The 21,499-nt window shown below is 42.8% G+C and overlaps 7 protein-coding genes across 7 annotated transcripts; 4 read left to right on the top strand and 3 right to left on the bottom strand.

Moving 5' to 3' along the window:
- Positions 1-1,246: 1,246 nt before the first annotated feature.
- Positions 1,247-3,346, top strand: EAF01_000182 (uncharacterized protein; the record flags this gene model as incomplete). Its single annotated transcript, XM_038908432.1, has 2 exons — positions 1,247-1,427; positions 1,506-3,346. 2 exons carry the CDS (start codon positions 1,247-1,249, stop codon positions 3,344-3,346), a joined length of 2,022 nt encoding a protein of 673 aa, XP_038775338.1.
- A 2,475-nt stretch (positions 3,347-5,821) lies between these two features.
- Positions 5,822-7,217, bottom strand: EAF01_000181 (uncharacterized protein; the record flags this gene model as incomplete). The annotated part of the gene is made up of 2 exons (XM_038908431.1): positions 5,822-6,832; positions 7,022-7,217. 2 exons carry the CDS (start codon positions 7,215-7,217, stop codon positions 6,162-6,164), a joined length of 867 nt encoding a protein of 288 aa, XP_038775337.1. The 3' UTR covers positions 5,822-6,161.
- A 379-nt stretch (positions 7,218-7,596) lies between these two features.
- Positions 7,597-10,088, top strand: EAF01_000180 (uncharacterized protein; the record flags this gene model as incomplete). Its single annotated transcript, XM_038908430.1, has 2 exons — positions 7,597-7,654; positions 7,705-10,088. 2 exons carry the CDS (start codon positions 7,597-7,599, stop codon positions 10,086-10,088), a joined length of 2,442 nt encoding a protein of 813 aa, XP_038775336.1.
- Positions 10,089-10,797: 709 nt separating this feature from the next.
- On the top strand, positions 10,798-12,246 carry EAF01_000179 (uncharacterized protein; the record flags this gene model as incomplete). The annotated part of the gene is made up of 2 exons (XM_038908429.1): positions 10,798-11,529; positions 11,581-12,246. The coding sequence occupies 2 exons, from the start codon at positions 10,798-10,800 to the stop codon at positions 12,244-12,246; spliced, it is 1,398 nt and encodes a 465-aa protein (XP_038775335.1).
- A 1,128-nt stretch (positions 12,247-13,374) lies between these two features.
- On the bottom strand, positions 13,375-14,107 carry EAF01_000178 (uncharacterized protein; the record flags this gene model as incomplete). The annotated part of the gene is made up of 2 exons (XM_038908428.1): positions 13,375-13,958; positions 14,014-14,107. The coding sequence occupies 2 exons, from the start codon at positions 14,105-14,107 to the stop codon at positions 13,375-13,377; spliced, it is 678 nt and encodes a 225-aa protein (XP_038775334.1).
- A 1,081-nt stretch (positions 14,108-15,188) lies between these two features.
- EAF01_000177 (uncharacterized protein) lies at positions 15,189-15,851 on the top strand (the record flags this gene model as incomplete). Its single annotated transcript, XM_038908427.1, has 2 exons — positions 15,189-15,488; positions 15,546-15,851. 2 exons carry the CDS (start codon positions 15,189-15,191, stop codon positions 15,849-15,851), a joined length of 606 nt encoding a protein of 201 aa, XP_038775333.1.
- Positions 15,852-16,347: 496 nt separating this feature from the next.
- EAF01_000176 (uncharacterized protein) lies at positions 16,348-18,217 on the bottom strand (the record flags this gene model as incomplete). Its single annotated transcript, XM_038908426.1, has 6 exons — positions 16,348-16,695; positions 16,749-17,097; positions 17,152-17,421; positions 17,477-17,564; positions 17,621-17,971; positions 18,028-18,217. The coding sequence occupies 6 exons, from the start codon at positions 18,215-18,217 to the stop codon at positions 16,348-16,350; spliced, it is 1,596 nt and encodes a 531-aa protein (XP_038775332.1).
- Positions 18,218-21,499: the final 3,282 nt, after the last annotated feature.

Raw genomic sequence — 21,499 nt, 5'->3', positions numbered from 1 at the left:
ATAGATGCGTATTATACCTTAGACAGTAGAGATGATATTATACTTTTCAAATAATAATAACTAAATAACGTTATCCTCACAAATTACAATATCCTCCCTCCCATCATTCGTTCCACTCGATCCCCCATCTGAATAATTTTCGTGCATAATAATAACTTATAAGGTTGTTATCCGTCATCATCCATCCAAATGAGGCTAAACCTTAATTGGGTGTGGCTTAGCATCTCTTTTCACTTCCAAGTAATGAAACTTGTAATTTTGATCGCTTTCCAACATTTCCCCTATCATCCACTCCCCGTATGTTAAAATATTCTTTGCTGTGAAAAAGAATTGAAAAATCGAAAAAATCCTTGACGCACATCCACACTCCACCCATCATCTATTTGGTCTATTTGGTCTATTTGGCCTGTTCGTCCTATTCGTCCTATTCGTCCTACTGTCCACAAAAAATGAGAGATCTGAATGGGGAAAATACGACTGTGGGAAATTGCATGAAGGGATGATTGAATAGATGAATGGATGACGGGTCCTGGAATGGTTCAAATTGGTCAATGCAATGACCACTTTGGGGATGGCATACAATGAAGAGAAGAGAGGATATCGGTTTGCTGAAAGTGGGAGAGAGTTACAGGAAGAGTGTACTGAGTAGGTAGGTATGTATGATGGTGACACTGGAAGATGGAAACAATTGAGAACGAGTAAGTAAGATTGAATGAGAGGTCATGTATGATACTCTTCCTATGTGCTGATTTCTTTCGTATTGATTTCCCTTCATCCAATCAAAATATCTTGGCTTCTACTGCGTTGTCTCCTGGTACACAAAATTTAAACATTCATCGCTTGTTGGTGATTTGGGAGAAACACCCAAAGAGCTTAGTCTGACCATCAATCACTTTCCATCCCAACTTCGGGGGATCTCACCCATGTTCAGAAGTCTTGGAACTTATCTAGTCCTGGTGGCCTTTGGGTTTAGCTTGCCGTCTGATTATCTCTCCACGTTTTTATTTATCTCATCTATCCTCCCTCTTCTCTTTCATTCCTCACTCCTCTCATCGACGTTGTTGTTGTGAATACCTTCATTTTGTCAATCTTCACGTTCTCTTCATCGCCGAACAAATATCTCTACCGCTTCACTCTTTCAGCGGGCATTCTTTACGAGCAATCTGACGAATAATCGATCGTGTGGGGGGATATCATCCAATCAAAATTCGATTCTTAATATACAATATAATCTACCATATACAAGATGAAGGCCGGAGTTCTCGCAGTCGCGGCTGCAATTGCAGGTGGTGTTAATGCTAGAGACCTTGGAAGGAGACATGGTCATCAAGATTTCCATGAGAGAGGATTGTTAGCTACCGGAGCATCATCGTCAGAGTCATGTGGTTGTACAACTGTTTGGTCTACCGTCACCGGTGAACCTCATTGTATGTGATATGTTATACATATATACTCATATTCATGGAGTATATCATTTTTGAACATTGACTGACATTAAATCTTAGTATACTTCCCACCAGCTCCAACTGCTGCTTCCGTTGCTTCTAGTTCAGTCGTATCACCAGCACCATCTTCAGCAACCACTGCTGAAGGCTTTTCATCTGTCCCAGCACCATCTGCTCCAGCACCATCTGCTCCAGCACCATCTGCTCCAGCACCATCTGCTCCAGCACCATCTGCTCCAGCACCATCTGCTCCAGCACCATCTGCTCCAGCACCATCTGCTCCAGCACCATCTGCTCCAGCAGCTTCTGCCCCAGGTTCATCCGCTCCAGCCACTTCCAAGGGAGTATCAACTGCTCCTACTGCCCCAGCTTCAACTGCCCCAGCCGTTGTCCCCACTCCTTTGGCAACCACGTGCCCCACTCCAGGTGTCTACACCATCCCAGCCACCACTGTGACTTTGACTGAGTCCACCACTGTCTGTGGTGCCACATCAACTGGTCTTCCATCTGCAGGTACTTACACCGTTGGAGGTGTTACCACTGTCGTAACCACTGCCACAACAGTTGTATGCCCATACGCTGCTGTTTCAACTTCAGAAGGTGTTGTTACAAGCACCATCTTGACAACCACCTATGTATGCCCATCCGCAGGAACATACACCATCAACCCATTAACCACTACCGTTACTAAACCCGCCGTTTGGGTTTACCCAACTCCTGCTTCCTACGCTCCAGGAACCTACACACAACCTGAAGTTGTCACCACCATCACCGAAACTAATGTGGTTGTTTTCTGCCCTTACTCTTCATCATACTCCACAATCGTTGATGCCACTTTACCAGCTGGTACACCTGCCCAGGCTACTTCTGCTCCAGCCCCAGTTACGACTTCTGTCGTAGTATCAGTCGTAAAACCAAGCTCTAGCTCAGTTTACGTTGCTCCCTCTTCAAGCTCTGTTTATGTTGCTCCATCCTCGAGCGCTGTATCCGTTGTTCCATCCTCTTCCGTTGTCCCATCCTCTTCCGTAGTTTCATCTTCTGTTGCATCATCCGTTGCATCTCCATCTGCCTCCTCCACTTCCTCCTCCTCTTCCGGAAACGGAGGCAGTGTAGGAAGCTCTGGCAAGCAATGGGCTATGACTTATTCCCCATACCAAGATTCTGGATCTTGCAAGACTGCTGCAGAGGTTTCCGTTGATGTAGCACTCATTGCCGCCAAGGGATTCACAGCCATCCGTATCTACAGTACCGATTGCTCCGGACTCGAGAACGTCGGTAACGCTGCTAAGCTTGCTGGTCTCAAATTGATCGTCGGTATCTTCATTAGCGAGACTGGATGTTCCGGAGCAGCCGATCAAGTCACTGATCTCATTGCATGGGGACAATGGTCTCTCGTTGAGCTTATTGTTGTCGGTAACGAAGCCGTCTTTGGTGGACACACTACCGCCTCTGAACTCGCCGCATTCATTAGCTCCTCCCGATCATCCTTCGCAAGTGCTGGATACACTGGTCAAATCACCACCACTGAGCCTCTCAATATCTGGCAAGAAAATACCAGTGTCCTCTGTGCCGCCGTCGACATCACTGGTGCTAACCTTCACCCATTCTTCAACGCTGAAGTCACTGCCGAAGATGCTGGTAAATTCGCTCTCTCCCAACTTCAGCTTGCCGATGCTATCTGCCCTGGTCTTACTGCCATTAACCTCGAGACCGGATGGCCTTCCGCTGGTACCTGTAACGGAAAAGCTTGCCCTGGTGCAGATGAGCAAAAGACTGCCGTTGCCAGTATCATCGAGTCGTGTGGTGGACGTGCCGCCATCTTCTCCTACACTAACGACCTCTGGAAACAACCAGGTGGATTTGGCTGTGAGCAAAGCTGGGGTTCCATCCATCTTTTCTAAATGATTTGTTAAAAGAAGGATCGAAATATATATATATACATGACAAGATATTAATTTATGATATATTTCCTTTGTTTTTTTTTGGCATCACATTACAGAAGTATGGTATGACCATAGCATCCAATTTTTACGAATGGAATGGGGATCAATTAAAATACTTGAAGGATTGGGGCATTTTTTCTATGTTTGATTTTTGGATATTTAGCATTTTGGCATGGGAGAAGCGGTTGGAGTAGAGGTTGAGAAATGGGCTTGCATTTTTGCATTAAGCTTTTGGCAGATTATATTACTATATTGTATTTACATTAATTATTCATACGTGGATATGGCGAATGCCAAAATCAAAATCAGATTTAGATTTGGACTTGGACTTTGATTTGTTCTTCTTTTGTTGATTGATTGATTGATTGATTGATTAACTTATTTTGCCTGGACCCTGTGTTTAATGTGTGTTGATTTGTTGATTGGTGCAATGTTGGGTCAACCCTCTTCTGTCTATTGATTCTTTTGCCTCTGTTTCTGACATGTATTGACTTATAAATTGAAGAACTATAGGTTCACTCCTACTTGGTGCGTAGAAATATGAGCCTGACAGATCCAGAAGACTCTTAAGTATTAACCTCAACCTTGATAGAGAACTGTTTTTGAATATAAATTTCCGTTCAAGTTTCGATATATATATATATAATATCTGAAAACGGAGAATCGATTGACATAGCGATATACAGAACAATAGAGAGTTCTCTCTATCTCCCTAGTATGTATTGATATATCTATCCTATATATCTATCCGGAAAATAACACCATCCGTTCCCTTTCCATCTCATCCCACATCCCATTTCCTAACTAACCATCACTGCGACGTTCCCATCCCGTCCTCATTCTCAGTCCTAATTCTCATTCTCATTCTCATTCCTAGTGTATAGTATATAGTACATAATGTATATAGGTAAATCATCCCGAGTACGAATTAAACTCAAGCTTATACTCTAACTTTTAACTCCAAACTCACTCGAATCTCCAATTTCCAATCTCTCAAACTTTTCCTTCCGATTTGAAAATTACTATCTAGGTAGATAGATACCCATTTCGAGGTTTCTTGGAGATTCAGCCTACAGTTTTACTATACAACAATCCAAACAGAAACCCAATCTAAAACTATCCCATACTCTTCAGAAATAAATGATTACAGAATCGATGAAATACAGAAGTGATTCACAATCGATTAATAATCAATTCACTTACTAAATTCATATTTTAGGCTCTACGTAAGGCACAGGTCTATACTATAGTACCTATAGGTATTACAATGCTTCATACTCGAGTACACAAACCTTTATAGAAGTTTATGATAAACGGTACTCCACTCGTTGGGGAAAGTATTGATTAGATTAAGAGTGGGTAGGTAGATACCGATAGAATACTTTTCCGTAATGGAAATTCTTGAAAGCTTTAAAGACGAGAGGTAGGGAGATAGGGAGATAGTATATCCATCTATCAATGCGTTTATTGTTTTCAATTTTGCCCCTTCCCTTCCCCATCTGCCTCTCCTGTTCTTCATTACAAATCCCCAAAATCATCCTATTGTTCATAATCTCGAGAATACCCACCACCTATCTAGTAGACAGATACAAATATACCCACAAATAGCGCACAAGTGAAGCACAGCGAAGAAAAGAAATATACTTGTCTATCTATCATATCTCACGAATAGAGAACTGATGTTTACGTTTACGTTGATGTTGCTGGTGGTGGTGGTGATGATGATGATGATGATGATGACGATATCTTCTGTTTTCTGCATTGAGAGATTAAAAAGGAATCTATATATTCAGCGCGGATCTGGGAGGAGGAGGAGCGGGGAGGAGGGAGGAGGGTTGCTTTCAAGTGAACATGATGGAGAGAGAGATATCGATTGTTGGTATGAATGAAAGAAAGAATGGATGGATCACTTACTCTATTCCTCGGGGACGAATTAGTATCTCCGTTTCCATTTGTATAATCATACCAAGATAATATAATGCCCTGAAACGAGATATGAAAGAACAGAGAATGAAAAGAAGAACGAGTTTAGGAAGAACTCTAGAATCAAAATCTCTGGCTTCCACTTCCCGTTTTTGCGTATAGCTACCTAGGTAGGTAGAGATATATTGTCTAGGTAGGTATCTACTAGAATCGTTGTTTAAGGACTGATTATGATCTATATTTGTATCTTCACTACAATATTCGAACCGGTACTCATCGGTTATTTCGATGAATTCTGCCAATCACACCTGGGGGTGGTTGGCCAAGGGGAGGGATGAGTAGCCGACGAGTAGTGAGGATGATTTCGCTGTGGCAAAGTGGTTGTGTTTTGGTCCGGATATTAGGAGTGGTAGAAGACACTCTCTCGGTACCTAGATATAATTTGGCGAAGCAAAACTCAAAGAATGTACTCATCATGACCCATGGAATTACTTAAACAGTGTGGAGTGGAAAGCTTGTATATTGATGAATCTTCAGCTCGGTTCCAATATATATATCTATATGGAAGGAAGAAGACTTATGACTTGTCAAATCTGCCCTGGAAAGTTCTTTAGGACTACTAGCACAGGATGATTGAACATTCGCATGTTGAACAGAGTACTTCCTCTCCAACGTGAGCTATAAATAATAGTATTTTGGTCCGCCATCTCATATTCTACACTTCTAAATGCAGTTGTGTCGAGACCTCACACATATAGTACATCAAATGCCTTGAACGCCATCTCCCCGATATACCACAGTGTAGTTTCCTCCGCCTCATATCTTATGCAGAGTGAATTTTTATGTATCTCTAATTTCTCTCAAGCTTGGAAGCCGAGTTACCAGACAAAGCTGCAAGATCCGCCACAACATTCCAATCAATGACGTTCCACCAATTTTCCACATAAACCTTCTTTCCTCCTACATCGTCAGTTCCCATTCCATAATCGGCAATCCATACATGTTCCCATGTATTGACGCAAAGAATGGGTGTGGCTTCGATTCCTCCGGGTGGTTTCCTCTCTTTGCTTAAATGTCCATGTGCTCCTACTGTGTTTACAGGTGGTGCCGCCAACTTTTGTCTGTAAAAGTCCGTTACACTTTCACTTTCGGTATTCATATCCTTTGGTTGTCTTCTATGATGTGCACCAGGGAATGGTGAGCCCGCTAAATATGTAGTCATTAAGGAAAGTCGATCGAATCTATCCTTCATTAACCAGACGAATCCGGGTCCAAACATTTTACTAGCTGTAATGACGAATTCTCTCTTGAGCCCATCGACGGAGGAAAAAGAGTTCTCGATGGCGGCTCGAAGTTTTTCTGACATGACGGGTTCGCTAGTTGGATTGGGTTGGAGGCAGTCGAAAAAGAAGTTGTTATTGAATGCCATGGAAGCATAGTTGAAAGTTGCCGCTTGGTCTGGATCTCGCGCACACATAAGAGCGATTTCTTTGGGTTGTTTTCCATCGAGATGGGGAACTCCTTCAGAATTGTCAGTTACAGGGCATCTTGTAGAGAATGTAGCAGCAATTGTAAGTTGTATCGTAGGACACTAGCAGCAGTTTTAGAGGAAACCACACAATTTGTATCTCCAGATAACAGCACTCCCTCACAGACTGAATGCCTTGACTACCAATCACAAAATAACCCAAATGATAAGAAATAACCCACCCGCTATAGCATCACTCAATTTGTCCACCATGAGTTTTTGATATGAAGTCCATGACAGCTCGAAAGCTTGAGGACCAATGAATTCAGGAATGCCATTTGTGAAATCATGTTTCAATGGCGGTATATGCTGGGAAATACTCCTGAAGAAGTTCTTCTGCACAGAGCGCCCTATCCTAGGGAAGCGCGAACGAAACATATTTGGAGGGGTGATGGACTTTCAAATCTCGACGAGATATTTCGCGATCCAAAAAATTGTATGGAGGTCCGCAAAGTCCGCAATTTTGTTGGTGCCTTAGGCTGCAGTATTTCCTTGATGAACGCATGGATGCTCAGCCGAAGGGGAATCTGGACGAAGCGGCCAACTCCGCTGTCCTATCGTTGTCGATGCGGGGAGAACTAAAACATTTGATTGCATTATATGTCGCAGTATTATATTCATTAGCTGCGTTGTTAAGAATGAACGGTCATATTGGTTTTTGGAAGTCTGTTACTTCGATTTTACATCCCCCTTGATTGCCACAGGAAGTGAGATTTGCCAGTGATTTCATGTGTTGTTTGAGCTGAGTATAAATAACATGGAGTATAACAAGGCAGTAGAAGAATTCAGGAAGCATGAATATCCCATGCTCAAAGGTAAGTTTCCTCCCAAATAAATATATGTGCCAAACTGATAGAATTTCCAGATGCCGTTTACCTTGATCATGCCGGTACAACCCTTTACTCGAAGTCTCTTATGGAGAGATACATGGCGGACATGATGGCGAATTTATATGGAAATCCACATTCCGCCTCTACATCCTCGCAGTTATCGACTTCGCGCATCGAGAATACCCGTTTGAGTGTTTTGCGGTTCTTTAACGCCGATCCAGAAGACTTCGATGTGGTGTTTGTGGCGAATGCTACGGCTGGAATCAAACTTGTCATGGACGCCTTCAGGGGCCAAGAAGATGGATTTGTATATGGATACCACCAAGATTCGCATACTAGTCTCGTTGGAGTGCGAGAAAATGCCGTGTCAAGTCGTTGTCTTGATGATGACGCTGTGGAGTGTTGGCTGTCTGGGTCAGAAGCTCTTGTCAGAAAGGAATATGATTCTGAGATTGGCCTTTTCGCATATCCAGCACAATCAAACTTAGACGGTCGGCGTCTACCACTGTCTTGGCCAGAAAGAGTCCGGAATCTTAGTTTTGAAACCCAGGCAGCTACATATACATTACTAGATGCCTCTGCTCTAGTTTCTACTTCTCCACTAGACTTGAGTGATGCTAGTAAGGCACCAGATTTTACGGTCCTTAGTTTCTACAAGATATTTGGATTCCCCGATCTCGGTGCCTTGATAGTGCGTAGAGATTCTGGAGCGATACTTCAAACCAGGAAGTATTTTGGAGGCGGAACTGTCGAAGTGGTAGTGTGTCTGAAAGAGCAGTGGCATGCTCCGAAAGGGCAATCCTTGCATGAAACACTAGAAGATGGTACTCTGCCTTTCCATAATATCATGGCACTGGAAGCAGCAATAGATGTTCACAAATCATTGTATGGTTCCATGGAACGTATTGCAAATCATACCACATTTCTTGCACGGAAACTGTACGAAGGTCTGAAATCATTACGGCATGCTAACTCCGAACCGGCTTGTATAATTTATTCCCCCGGCTTCTCCTCCGAAACTTCCTCCAATGTACAAGGACCTACAATAGCGTTCAACGTCAAGAACAGTTTCGGGGCGTGGGTAACTAATGTTGAGTTTGAGAGGTTGGCTTCGATAAGAAACTACCACATTCGAACAGGCGGTCTTTGTAATCCTGGTGGTGTTGCATCGGCACTGGAGCTTCAACCATGGGAAACGAAAAGAAATTTCTCGGCTGGACTCCGATGTGGTGGAGAGGCCGACATTTATGCAGGCAAAATAACGGGGGTTATTCGTGTGAGCTTAGGAGCCATGAGCACGATGAGCGATGTTGAGTCGTTTCTTTCATTTGTGGATGAATTCTTTGTGGACCACACAACTGTATCCACCGATGAGGAAACCGAAAGTCACAAATCGGTTGACATGTATGTGGAAAGTCTTACAATTTATCCAATTAAAAGTTGTGGTGGCTTTGAGATCCCGAAGGAAACTGCTTGGGAAGTTAGGCCCGAAGGCCTTGCTTGGGATAGAGAATGGTGTCTTATTCATCAAGGCACTGGGCAAGCATTAAGTCAAAAACGTTATCCTCGAATGGCTCTCATCAAACCAACAATCGACTTTGATTTAGGATTGCTGAAGGTTCGATATGAAGGATCATCCTTCCCTATTTTGACGCATGAAATCGATGTCTCTTTATCATCTGACCCGTCATTTTACAAAAATCCAAATAACACTCATTTATTATCATCAAGGGTCTGCGGAGATGCCATCGCAGCACAAACTTACTCTAGTCATGAAATTAATGACTTTTTCTCTAAAGTTCTAGAGGTACCTTGTGTTTTGGTAAGATTTCCTGCTGGCGGTAGTGGTCCTTCGTCGAGACATGCAAAGGCACACATGCAAAAGCACCAGGGACCAAAACGTTCGGTCGTGATTGAAAAATCGAGTACCCACTCCTTTCACGACCCTCCAACACCACCGGATTCTGATAGTGAGAATCGAAAACGTCCAATTCTTCTATCGAATGAAAGTCCCATACTTGTCATTAATCGATCGAGTATCAATAAGCTAAACGAAGAAATAGCCAAGAGTGGCGGTAAACTTGCTTCAGCCTCGGTCTTTCGAGGAAATGTTGTACTAGCATCAACTGAATCGACCGATTCCCATCATCCCTATAGTGAAGATCATTGGAGTACCTTACATATTGGTTCAGAAAAGTATCAAATGTTAGGATCTTGTAGGCGTTGTCATATGATATGTGTTGATCAGGATACTGCCGAAAAGAACGAAGAACCTTTTGTTACGTTGGCAAAAATACGAAGGTTCGAATCTAAGGTTTTCTTCGGTTCTCATATGTGTCATGTTCCTTCATTGTCACCTCAGAAAGAACATCAATTCCCAGTCATCAAGGTGGGAGACAAGGTTTCTATTGGGCTATGAGGGAAAGAGGATGTACAATATAATTAAGAAGTATTCGTTCATAAGTCTTATTATTCTTTTTGTTGTATCGAGCTTCTCTGCTCTGCTTGCAGTGGTGATTTCGCTATGTGACTTCCATTAATTATCGATGATAATGATGGTGATGTTCTTCTGACACCCGTATAGGGTACAGCATCTTAAGACACTCAAGTATATGGCAGACTATACCTACATTATTAGCCCTCGCTTCAAATTTCTTCTCGAATGATCGTCAGAGTAAAAGAACATCGAGTTGCTAATAGAATTAATGGTTAACTTTGCCCACCATAGAGGTATCAGACCTCAGGAAGGGAACTCGCAAACTACTCAAAAGCCTGACGATCATATTAAAAGGCATATCTATTCCCACTTTTATCTTGACTTTCGTCTTGGAAACCACTTTCATCGCATTTGAAAGTTGAGGAGGATCAAAAAGTAACTAGCTACTTAGTAGTCTGGACTGTGAGCCTAGCCGAAATCTAGCTACGTGGTAGTTCGTTCCACACACACTTACACATTTAAAAAATTCACAGGACAGATTTTCTATTTCATTAAGGTCTTCAACCTTTTTGGAATTGTTAATTGCTGGCATCTTCGCACCATCAAAAGAGTGTTTTATACATTGATTTAAGAGGCAACAAATTCACTATTTCGCCGACTTTATATCTTACACACATCATTCTCAGAAAGCATGACCGAAATATCGGATACTGAGCGTGTTGGCTCAAATGACAGCCAGATGGGGGGCACTTCTGATCATGAGGACTTTGATGATTCTAACACGTTTGATAGTGACCAAGGAGAAGGAGAAGAAGAAGAAGAAGAAGAAGAAGACTACGGCGCCTTTCAAGACTTCGATGGTTCCTCCGACAACCAGGACAACCAAGACAACGATCAGAATTTCTCTCCTTCCCCCTCAAGAGAAGAAAATGTAGCAGGGCTGACAATGAATACCTCCGATTTTGAGCTCGCAGAAGATGGAACACCTCTCGTGTTTTTTGACAAATTTCAAACCTTTCCTGAAGAAATCCAGATGAGCATTTGGCACTTTAGTGCTCTTCAAGCCAGGCGTACCATCGTTATGTATTTGCAGCAAAATATTTTCAAATTCGAAAACTGTCCTTCCACACCAGCTTTTATGCATGCATGTCATCAAGCACGAAAATATGGCCAGGAATATTTCTGTGCTGTTGACGACAAAGGAGTCCTGCATGATTTCACCGACCCCAAACAAGTCAACACGCCTTATTTCTATGTCAACCCCATTAGCGATGACTTTATCTTGAAATTCGGTCGTGAGTCATTTTGTCCTTCGCCATCTTACTGTCCCATACAGTTTAGTTCAGAGTATATGCAACAGGAATTGGCAGCCGAGGAAAAGAAACTCCATAAAATCGAAGAAGATGAGGAATGGATTCGTTCTGTAAGCATTTACCATAATCCATCTTGATCCCTTTGGCTAATGATTACATAGAGGAGACTTGGGCGAGTACGTCGTCGTTTACATGCACCTGCTCATGTCGCAAACGCCCACACGGCAACTTGGAATATGATAACTCAGAACATGCATCATATTCCCGCTTCAAATACAGGCATTCTTGCCGCTACTGTCGCTACAAATGCAGCCACAGCCGCAGCCGCAGCACCCCCTTCTCCCCCACGTCCCGGCGAGCCAGTTTTCCCTCCCGCGTCTGTCCTTCCTCACTTCTTCGACAACATTCGATCGGTTGGTATCAACCTCTCCCTCAATTACTCAGGATATACACCCTTTGAAGAACTGAACGCTATGGAACTCCAAAAATGGGCCGAAGAAAATGTGCAACACAAATTCGACAAGGTGTTCAAGAAAATCTTGGATCGTTTTCCTCATCTCGAATATATATTTGCGGTGGTGAGAGCCTATGGGAGAAGTAATCGCTGTATGTCGGATCGCGGTTCTCCGCGTGAGCTTGAGAAGAAGGACTGGAAGAGTGTGGGTATGGCAAAGGGAAGCAAGCAATGTATGGGATATCAAGAGTTTAAACAGTTTGAGAATCAGGCGAAGGTTTGGTTGATGCATGAGAGGATTGAGAGGGGATTGCAGTTGAATAGCCTTGATTTTGGATTGTATGTTCAGACGAATATCTTGTGGGAGATTTAGGGAGGTGGGGGATCCGAGGGAGTAAGGATTGGGTTTTGAAATGTGGGTTTGTTCTGGAAGGATATCATGAGTGTGGGAAGCTGAAGATTCGCTTGCTAACAGACTGTCAAAGACTTCATGATGTCTCTCGATATAAGCTCACTGGACTCATCGTCCCATCGTCCTCGATTTTCTACTTGCGAATTTCCTTTGATATATTACTCGTACACTTTTCTATTTAAATCAGGCTCTACACGAAAATCATAACGGCGCATATCAGGAGGGGAACCAAGCATCTAGAATTCTACATCTGCAAGAAAAGATATAGATATCTAGACGCATCATCTCATGGTTCTGGGTTCTCTATTTTCTGAGCTTCTTCCAAAATCTTACTCATTGACTCCTCTACTCGCAACAAGTTCTATGCGAAGGTTATCACGGCGCATATATGGAGGGGAAGACAGGCATACCATATCATTTCAGGAAGGGAAACAAATATCTAAAGTTCTAAGTTTACATCTGGAGTGCTACATCTAGGAAAAAGGATATAGATATCGTATCTCACTTCAATCGTGTTACCGATCGATGAGTTACAGGAATTTGATAGTATTTTGGATAGGGTTGCGCTGGGTGTTAAGTTTGTTGAGATGCTGATAGTAATGTATATTGAAGTAAATTAAATTGAATTGGGTTTCTGAGTACGTGGTGAGGTGTGTGAGGTGTGTGATGTGATGTGATGTGATATGATGTGATGTAGAGTAAAGAGAGAGTTAGAAAGTAGAATGTATTAGCGAGTGAAGATGATGATTGGCGTTGGTGTCATGTTCATGCTTGAGTGAGGTTCTCTATATCAAAATTCCAAAATTGTCAAATATTCGGCTAGGTTTGAATGTGTGTACGTGGAGACGAAGAGAACGAACGAGAGGATGAAGGTAATGAAAGGGGCCCTAGTAAATTAACAAGGATTCGCCAAAGCCCAAGATACAAAGCACATTGGATACGTAGATATAAGTTTTTCTTGATGGTGGCAAGAGTATTTGCTTTAATTGAGAATAGATTTCTTGGTATAAAACGAGCCAGAGAATATTACTACACATAAATTCGTGCCCTATCCACCATAGATACACAATCCTCCAATTGAGACATCCCTCACTGTCTCTTCTTCGAAACCGATCTCGTTACGTGACCACTTCCACTCCTCTGTTTCTTCTCCGATTCCTTCTTTTCCTGCTCTTCTTTCTCAAACTTTTCAGCCTCATCTTGATCTTTGCGCTCGGCATACCATTGACCCGCTTGCAACACCAACACGCCCACCAATACCAAAGCTAAGATCGTGTTACTGGCTGCCAAAACCCTCAAACTATCTTCTCGTCCTACACCTGATTCTCCTTCTGGCGCACCAGCCTCGCCATATAATCCAAGTGTTACAATGCGCATACCCTTGACAATATTGGTGATGTAAACCACGACGCCTACGACATAGAGAACGAGTGATGCGCCATCGAATAGAAGATTAGCTTCCGAAGGCTTGAAGAGCTTAATGAAGAGTCCGATAAATCCAACTGAGACGACAATGTGGAGGATACGTGGAATGATGGGTGGAGAAGCGTGCATGAATTTCAAATGCTCTTCGATGAAGCTGTAGTAGGCATCAGGAGTACTTTCGGTGGTCCAGAGAAGAGGATAATCGTAAGGGAATGAGGAAAAGAGGATCCCGAGGAAGAAGCATACAGCTGTGATGTGTCAATTGGGGTTACTATTCAATCGAGTTTCATGGGAAAAACTTACGACCGATGATCATGAAGGTCGCGAATGAACTTGCGCCTCCTTGACCTCGAGGTTTATCGTACGTCTTGAAGATTGAAACTTTCGAGGTATCCATTTTGCGTATGTGTGTGTGGTGTGCGCGGCTGAGGGGTTTGAGGAGTTGAAGAATTGATGCGGTTGGTTTCTCGGATGATTTTGAATTGTGCGAATGTGCCACGGAAGGTAAGGTTAATGATAATGGTAATGGTAATGGTAACAATCTTATCTGTTAAGGTGGGCTAGGGTTAGCTACGGTTGATCCAATAGTGGGGTGATGAAGTGGTTCATAAGTCCCTACTCCGTAGGTAGTAAGTACCCTTCAATTGAAGCTTGACTTGTACATCAGATGAGAGATGTGATCTAGAACATGGAAATGAGAAAATGAATGCATATACCTGGTGAATGCGACGACGATAGATGATGGGAATTTATATAAAGATATCAAATGAGGAGGGAGCTATTGAGGGAATGAAAGATGACATATATACTAGGTAGATATACTGAGTCGATATACTAGGTAGATAGATATACTAGGTAGATAATATACTAGGTAGATATACTAGGTAGGTAAACTGGTGAGATTCTTAATACAATTTATGATAAATTACAATTGCGAGCTCAATCTCTGGTAATCTCTGGTAATCTCACGTGGAGACTAGTCACTAGGTAGGTAGGTAGTAGGATAAAGAAGCCGCTAAGATGATTTGGGTCGTCCTGTACGGGTGTACGAATGAATTCCGATGTTCCGGCAAATTTCAACATTTTTCACTCTCCGGTGCGAACGAATAATACCTATATAGGTATATATATTCGGCATATAGAGTTAATACAGTCCACAGACGGAACTTTCTTTGTATTAGTTATGGATCGTCCTGGTATGTATGACGGATGAGTAGGTCATGACATGAAAATGAAAATGAAAATGAAAATGAAAATGAAAATGAAAATGAAAATGAAAATGAAAATGAAAATGAAAATGAAAATGAAAATGAAAATGAAAAAGAAAAAGAAAAATCAATCTGGAAAGAGAGCTCTTTCTTGAGGTACAAGTATCAAAGAAGATTCTTCAATCTCCATCCATTGTATTCAAACATCCATCGCATTCAAATTTCTTCATATATCTTCTATTTCTATATTCACCAAACTATCTCTTCATGATGATGGATCTGTCCTCCTACCTCGTTTGGTTTCTAGTCTTTCTTATTATATGTTTACTCTTCATCATTGTGCTTCTCGTTCAGAATTACGTCGATGAGAAAAGTCTCATTGCTACACCTTCCATCAAGAAGGATGATGCCGTCTTCACAACCTATGCAAGTGTCAAGATCAATGCATCTGCAGACGATGTCTTCCGTGTCATAACTTCTTTCAAAAAATACGGAAATGGATATTCCCAGTATGAATTCGAGCATGATCAGGAAAAACTGCCAGTCGTGGGCGCTATGGGGATGTATACCGTAAGACACTCCTCATTGTGTAGAACGTTGTATGAAAAATCTAATTCGAAAATCTAGTTTCGGGTTGTAGATATACGGGATCGTCGTGTACCTGTTATGTTGACCATGCTGGATCCAGTGCACAAAAAGATGGTCGCGAAGACCACTCAGTACCCCAATTGGCTTTTGGGCTCAGAGAGAGTCCAGGAGGTTGTGCCTGTGAAAGGTAGAACGAATGTTTGCGAGTATAGGACTTGGTCAACCGTGCAGGGAATTGCGGCATATTATCCTTTGTTGACAGCAAAGGAAGAGATGGAGGACGTTGTCAAAGATGCGGCTACAGAATTGAAAATGTTCATTGAGTCGCGGAATCGCAAATGTTAATCTTGGGATTTGTAGCAAGAATGCTCGTGCTGGGGGTCAATTGATGGGAGGCGAAAATTTCGGGAATATCCGTGCTTGCTGGAAAAAGCTCGTCAAATTACAGAGGGAAGCACTAAAGAGGATATGTGTTTCAATGGGCCCGGAATTAGGAGAGGTACTCGCATCTTACGAACCAAGACAGAACGTGAATTTTGAGGACAAGTCGTCCCAAATCTGATAACTTGCAGACGGCAAAGTTCCCCGGATCGAAACGATTTTCAAGGGCTCATGAACGAGATATTTAACTTTATCCGTTCCCCGACTATGTGGGACTTGCAAAGCAGACCTCGTCAACACATACATGCTATCAATCACAACGAAACGTGTTTGAAGGGACTGAATAGAAGAACTCAGTGGATATTAAAGCTACTACTTGTATTCGCCAATTACTGTCACCGTATCTAGCTCTATTCAAGCTTTACACGCCCTTTCGCTCCTCGCCTTAACAACATCAAAATCATACAATTCTCTCTTCTGTATGGTGAGCAGCTGCCTTTTCGTCCAAACCACCATTACTAGTCTCAGCACCAAGCTGCAGATCATGTTCCGCGGCAATAATTCTTGCTTTCTCGGTCGCAGCTTGACCACCAACGAGCGCATTTTCTCCATCGAAATGTTTCACAATTTCTTCCAAAGGAGTATTTCGTGTCTCGATATAAAACTTCCAGACAACAAAGAGCTCAAAGGTCAACCATACGCAATAGAATATGTAATACTTCCAGTGAAGATGGTCCAAAGCGATTGGGTTAACATATTGGTTGAAGAATAACGAGAGATCAACGGCCAAGAACATGACGGTCATTCCCTATGATTTTGATCAGCAACGTCAGCGAAGAGTAGGGGGGGGGGATTCATTACCTTTGCACGAATATTGTATGGCAAAATCTCTACACTGTAGCCAACCAAAAGACCTGACCACGCACAATTGTAGAAGACGTAGTAGAGGAAGATCATGACAACTACCGCATTTGCAGAGGCCTTGCTTCCGTGCATTGCAAATTGAGCCGAGCATATTGTCCAGACAATGAAGACACCAAGCATTCCTGCTGTGGACACCAAAAACAATAAACGTCGACCAAGTCGATCAACAAAAAAGCACATTCCTGTGGCCACAATCATGTTGACGATCTGAAGGATACCGTTGATCAAAAGTTTGGTAGTTGAGCTCTTGATACCGATTTGTTCCAGTACAATGTTAATGTAGTAACTAAATATGATGTCAATTTTGATTTTACAATATATTTGATTGGTACCAACTCACCTGACAAGACCATTTCCTGACCATTGGGAAAAGAAACCAAGAGATACGAGAATGATAAGACGATGTCTGTTTCCTGGAGTCTTCCAGAGCTCGGCCCATGGGTTTCCCTCTACTTCTTTCTCAAGTGATAGTGTTTGACGAATTTCCTGGTATTCGAGCTGCACAACTTCGTCGTTTTGGTCTCCGGAAGCATGTACGTCTGCCAAGATCTTGAGTGCTTGCTCATTTCTGCCTTTTGCAATGAGCCATCTTGGTGATTCGGGCACGAACCTTGACTTGCATTAGCTTCTTCCTCCTAAATTAAAGATTTCGATTAGGATCTTACCATATAAAAGTCATTTGGAGGAGAGATGGAAAAGCCTGTACGACGGATGGAGCTCTCCATGACCAATTTCCTGCAATGTTGTTTGTTCCTAAGGATTGCATTAGCTAAAGATTCCAAAGGCTCTGATAAATGTGTGTTTCATACCAAATGTTAACCAAGCAGCAACAAAACTTCCAATGTACCATGTAGTGTTGTAAATGGTGGTATAGATAGCTCGATGTTGTGGATGGACAAGCTCAGTGATGAGTAATGGTGATGCACCATGTGCGATTGCGACTCCGAAACCAATCAAAAATCGAGCGCCTACAAACAAGCCAAAGGTATATCCCAAACTTTGTAGCAGTACACCGATGATCATGATTGAGCAGCCAATCATAACACCTGTACGTCTGCCCAATAAATCTGCAGCGTATGGTACGAAGGGAAGGGCGACAAGTGAGCCGACTGACATAATACAGTTGAGAAGACCGAGTTGAGAGGCCGTGGGATGGAAATCTAAGACAAACGTAAGCTTCTCATTCAAGATAGGACAATTCATCATAGACACTCACAAGCTTCCCAGGCAGGGAGGGATTGAAGACCGTTCATCATGGAGCCATCGTATCCATTTGTCGCAGAGGTCAAAACAACGAACATCAAACAACAGTACAAGCCTCTCATTCCTTTCTGGGTGTACCATGTTACTCGCGGGAACTCCTGGCCCGCAAGCTCGAAAGTAGATTTAGTGCGTTGGAAATCCATCTTGACTGCAGTAACAAAACCTGCTTTGCCTCAATATTATAAACCACAAATGCGGATTGAGGAGAATTAACGAATTCACCACAATGTTTCGTCCTACATTCGAGACTGGGGAAACATGGGATTATATACATCTGCCATCTGAGTACCCTATTTTCATTTTATCCTTCTTATTAACCGGTGCCCAGTCTGCACCTCGTCCAGACCGGCCGTACGGAACCACGGTCCGCATATAGCCTTTATAACATGTGTACTAAGACTACCTCGAACGCTCTGTCGGTAAGCAGCAGACATCTTCAGATATCAGCTGTTGAGGTCTCGCCAGTAGAAGTGGGATGGAGGAAAGACCTAATGTGGTAACGTTCGAGCAGGTATCCTGGTCTGGGAACTCCTCACCAATAGACCAAAGTTTTCTTGACCATACTATTCCCCAGGTTTCTCCATGATGCCCCGCATTTTAGGATACTTACCTAGGTAGATGCAATTTGTAGTGGTTGGCCATCTGTGTACCAGGGTGATTTAGGCTATATCCACAAATTGTCGGGTGGCGCCGGTTAAATGTGCCATCGTAGCTCTCACCGTTCGACTAAGCTCCTCGTGTATCCTCTTGCGGCCAAGCGAAATCGTTTGTCTGTTCAATCAGAACCTACAGTATGGATACTGTCAAATAAAATTGAGATGTTGACCAGGAGATCAACACGTTGACAAATTAATCGTACATTAGAGAAGCATCTGTGCTGATCTAGAAACGTACGACTCCGTATAGCCATCAAACAACATACAAGATAAAGTGTCCCGCTTACCCAGGAGGCAAAATTCTGATTTCCCTAACGAAAAGCAGCGGAGTTTCTTTCAAGTGATTAAATCCAAAGGCGCGATAGATCATCGTTTGACATTTCAGCCGGTGGAGATAGGTTTGAACTTAAGTATTCAAGTTCTCATCGGTCTTGGATGAGAATTCATTCGTCTTACGATTTACACGTAAAGCACGTTATGGATGAATGGCCGGACGGACGAACAATCCAACCAATCTTATCATACCTTTCATTTACAAATCCTCCATCTAGAAGTCAACGGGGAACTTCAGTCCAATGCGACGGACAATCTAAAAAAAGAGTCGAAGGGATTTCACGAGAGATTTGTTATGAAAGGATCTGAAACTATGAGCTTTATAATTCTGTTTCGTGCGAAGTACTTAGCCAAGCTCTGAGTCATACGGAATATATGTTATCATACTTTTCGGATCAAATACTGGACATCTATCGAAGGAATGGGCGATTCCATCAGAACCCGAGTGCGACCCGTGCATATGAAACCATTTTTGTGGCCTCAATAGCGCACATTCAAGATCTTCCTGATGAGATCAAAAGAAGGTCTCAATAGACTTCAAAGGATCATGAGAGTTGGTAATCACCCCTCCTGGTCACTGATTGGGATTTCACATGACTCATTTGTGCTCCAAATGAGGAGAGGTCTTCGTTCTGGTCACAGAGATAAGCCTAGCACGGGGTAGTAGTTTATCACATGTGCCAGTATCCCACGTCTGTTTCTTCGGAATATTAATCATTAACTCTGCTACAAGGCGTCATCATCAGAGCGTCAATGGTGGTGAATATCACTTGCATGAGTGGAGCATCGGGATTTTCACACCCTAACAAGGGCGGCTCGCAAATTGTTATTGGCAGATGAGATCACAACACCTGGATGAGTTGTTGTGATGGCAGCAAAACAGAGGATATTGTCTCTCTGGGAGCCTTGGTGAACACGGCGATTACTTGCCATGTTATCTCTTGATCACACTTGGTATCAACACTTGGCGGAATTGAAGGTGTACTGATACGCTCAGATCCCACTGCTAGATCTCGCTGAATCCTACGCCCCGTTCCGAGTATCTCAGCAAGAAAATAGACTGATCCTCTCTTACTCATGCGGCAACAATTCCATGCGGATTTTGCTTGACTACAAGCAAACCAGAATAGGAAAATTCACACGAGATACTGATCCCTATCATCACCGAAACTTGAGACATGATGATGCTCAAGATTGACGCTGGCCGCATTGAAGCCATCTAATCATGTTGCGGATAGTTCCTTGACCATCAATTGACCAATGCAATTCAATTCATATCACATACGATCTATTAACCCGTAGTTTTTGTCTGTCTGCCATATGTGCCACAGAGGAGCACTGTTTAAGCTACTTGTAAAGCCTGTTAGAATCCCTGAATGCACGATGTTGAGCGCTCTGAAGAAGTATCGGGGCAAAAAGGAATAGTATGGGCGCATGGATTGCGAATCGTAAGCCTTGACAGGTCATTGTATCGCAGTTTTCGAGAAACTAGAATCGTGACATCCTCCCATTCGCATCAAATACCCCGCCTTTGTGGAATGAATCCGAACCGCGCGCTGCTGTATCGACTCGGGTCATGAGGTAGAACGCCGAGTGATATGGTAACCACTCATGTCAGTGTTTTGAGCCACTTTCTGAACAATTGTTGAGAAAACCTCGTGGCTGGCGGCTCCATTTATCCCTGGCAGCCTTCAGGCGCGCGGAAAGAGCCCAAATTGTAAGGCTGTCAATTGAAGATATTTTTTCCTGATACCGATGATTCGACCATGCGATATGCGATATTTTTGAATATTGAATATTGAGGGTTCTGTCTGGTTGCGCGTCTCGATTGTGAAATTGGTGCAATAATGAAGCGGTAAGAAGACATTACAAAATGAGAACTTTGATCCCAATATTGAAATAATCCGTTCATTCAATTCGACATTTTCTCCTCTCTATTCTCAATCATATCAGCTTTCACAGAAACCCTTATTCGTGAACACACTTTGACAACCACAATACTGGCTCTATCGGCCCCCTTCTCACCCCTATACTTAGCCCCCATTTTCACATTGGAGTTGAATCTTGTCCATCATCTTGTCCATCATTAATATCAAATGAAAAGCAATTCTGCCCAATATCACTATCGCACACCTGCCGGACAAAGCACCAATCATTGAATCAATTGACTCTTCACCGAATCAAAAGCCATACTTTTGACGCCCGAACACGTTCGTGACATCCGCTCTAAGTATAGCTTATAGCCTATACTCACGAGGAGACCCCCATTTGAGCGGAGCCAATCAAATTAGATTCAGCTCCAACCGCTCAGGTTTCTCAGGTTTCTCTCTCCTGCAGTTCACCCAAAACGCCAAACTCAAAACGCGAATCACGTCTGAGGATTGATACATAGCTTTGTCGGTGTCGGTCGATATTAGTCGAGTCAGCTCAAAATAT

Source organism: Botrytis porri (assembly GCF_014898465.1).
Source record: "Botrytis porri strain MUCL 3234 chromosome Unknown BPOR_001, whole genome shotgun sequence".
Taxonomy (NCBI): domain Eukaryota; kingdom Fungi; phylum Ascomycota; class Leotiomycetes; order Helotiales; family Sclerotiniaceae; genus Botrytis; species Botrytis porri.
Note: the sequence above shows the minus strand (reverse complement) of the source record. Positions and strands in the feature narration are given on the sequence as shown.